Here is a 2500-nt window from a genome sequence, read left to right on the forward strand (position 1 = left end):
ATATTCATTAGGTCGGACCTCGTATAATATTTACAAACCGACCGATAGTCTGCGCTGTGAAGGTATTAGTTTTCATTCATACCTTTTTCTACAACGTAGTCATGACACATAACCCTAACCTGAAGATGAGAGGTAACCTACATCAGTCATTTTATTTAAATGAACTAACAGAGAGATTGGACACTATTCGTTATTACAAAAAATATATACTTTTCGTTAGGAATGTAGAATATAGTATCTCCTTTAAAAATATGCGCTTAAGCTGTGTTGTCCAAACATTTTCGCCTATTGTACCCTTTATTACCTTCTTGTACTGTAACGGACCCCCCCCCCCCCGTCCACCATGGCTAAACAAACTGTTTTATTTAGGATAATGCAAATGATATACTAATTATGAAAAGACTGCATTGCAGGAGTGTTGGTAAAAAAAAATCAATTTTAATACACGAATTAAGATGTGGTTTCCATTTGTGCGTGTGTGTTTGTTCACGTACTCTTTTGATCTATGTTGCGCACCCCAGTTTGGACAACACTGCGCGAAAGTACACACACACGCACCGATTGCTATTCATCTCCCTCTATCCCCTGTCCTTCCTATTCTTCCGCCCGTCTCCAGGCCCTGCCCGTGATGGTGCTGATGTCCGTGATCGAGGCGGTGGTTCTGAAGCTGACGAACCGGAGCAACAACTGGCGTCTCCACATCGCCGTCCTCAACTACTCGTGCGGCAGCCTGTCCGAATCCCTCTACAAGTGAGTTCGTGTCGGTCGAGGGCGTCTGGAGGACACTGCGCTCGAGACACGCCCTTGGGGTGCCGATGGGCAAGCAGTGGAATTATGGAAATGACGATGATAAAGATAGTGGTTACTATATGGTTATGGCTGTTGTTGTTACTGGCATTTATTATCATCATTAATTGTGATTATCGGTAACATTATTGTTGTCATTATTATTAGTAGTAGTTGTTGTAGTATTATCGTTATTATTAATATTATCTTTGCCATTATCATTTTATCATTATTATTATCTATTATTATTAATAACATCATCGTCGTTATCAGTATCATTGTTTTCATTATCTATCATTATTATTATTATTATCATCGTCATCGTCATCAAAATCATTTTCATTATAATGGTGATGATAATAATAATAATAATAATAATCATTATTATTATTACTATTATTATTATCATCATTATCCTCACTCTTATTCTTAGACCCTCCCAAGCGCATCTCCTTTCCTCTCCCCAGCTTCGTGTTCCGCGGCGCCGAGCTCTCCGCCTACATCTGGGTCTACAGCAACTGGTGTCTCGGCTTCCTGGCCTGGGACTCCCTCTCCACGTACTTCCTGGCACTGCTGGGCGTCGAATTCTGCTACTACTGGTGGCACAGAGCGTCGCACGGTGAGGATGCTGCAGTAGATAGGAACATAGTCACTTGGGTCAATATCTGTGCTGATTCAGTATATCAGGGGATTCAATATCAGTAGCAACTCGAGGAGGTGTCATGGCGTCTGATTCTATTTCTGGAAAAAAAAACATTTTGTTTATTTTGATGACGTCGCGAAACCTACGGATGATTTGTGATGATTCAGTATCTAAGGGGATTCGATATCGATTCATTCGAGGGAAAGGCTAGATCAGTAGCAACTCGAGGAAGTATCATGGCGTCTGATTCTATTTTTGGAGAAAAAAAAAATTATTTTGATGACGTCACGAAAGACGGACGCTTTGTGAATATGGTCGATCATTTTGGTCTATTCAGTTTTCAAAAAGGATGGAAAATAATGATTTTCACGGCTATATTTTCATGAAACAATCATCAAAACAGACGCCAAGATACCTCCTCGAGTTGCTACTGATCTACCCTTTCCCATTCATTCATGGTTCGAGAGTAGTGGTGTTTTATTGTCACTACTATTAAAATTGTCGTTATTATCCTCATCACTAGCATCATCATCATTATCGTCACCATCCCAATCACCATCGTCTCTATCATTGCCACTATTACTATCATCATAATTTTTCTCGCTATCATCATTATTATTTATTGTTACTACTACTACTACTACTATTGTTATCGTCAAAATCATTATCATTATCATCACTGTCAATATGATTATAATTGTAATTATTATCGTTATTATCATTATCATTATTGTTATGATTGCTTGTATTATCTATCATTATTGTTGTTATTGTCATGCTTATTATCATTATTGTTACTTTTGTTTTTTCTTGTTGTTCTTGTTAGCACTTTAATTGGTATTGACAGTGGCATTAGTAATAGCAGCATTAGTACTGATAACACAGATAATGATAATAATCCTAATAACATTAATGATAATAACAACAACTACAACAACAATAATGTGTTGATAATAATGCTAATGCTAATAATAATAATAATAATAATAATAATAATAATAATAATAATAATAATAATAATAATAATAATAATAATAATAATAATAATAATAACAATAACAACAACCATAA

General features: G+C 36.4%; 1 protein-coding gene across 1 annotated transcript in view; it reads left to right on the top strand.

Annotated features, from left to right (window-relative positions):
* The window catches only part of LOC113816761 (alkylglycerol monooxygenase), an 11617-nt gene that overhangs the window by 4980 nt on the left and 4137 nt on the right, over nucleotides 1-2500 (top strand). Inside the window, exons 4-5 of the mRNA XM_070116834.1 lie at nucleotides 617-750; nucleotides 1254-1405. Of these exons, the coding sequence (XP_069972935.1) occupies nucleotides 617-750; nucleotides 1254-1405 (286 nt within the window). The remainder of the gene's footprint in view (nucleotides 1-616; nucleotides 751-1253; nucleotides 1406-2500) is intronic.

This window comes from Penaeus vannamei, chromosome 39 (genome assembly GCF_042767895.1).
Source record: "Penaeus vannamei isolate JL-2024 chromosome 39, ASM4276789v1, whole genome shotgun sequence".
NCBI lineage: Eukaryota > Metazoa > Arthropoda > Malacostraca > Decapoda > Penaeidae > Penaeus > Penaeus vannamei.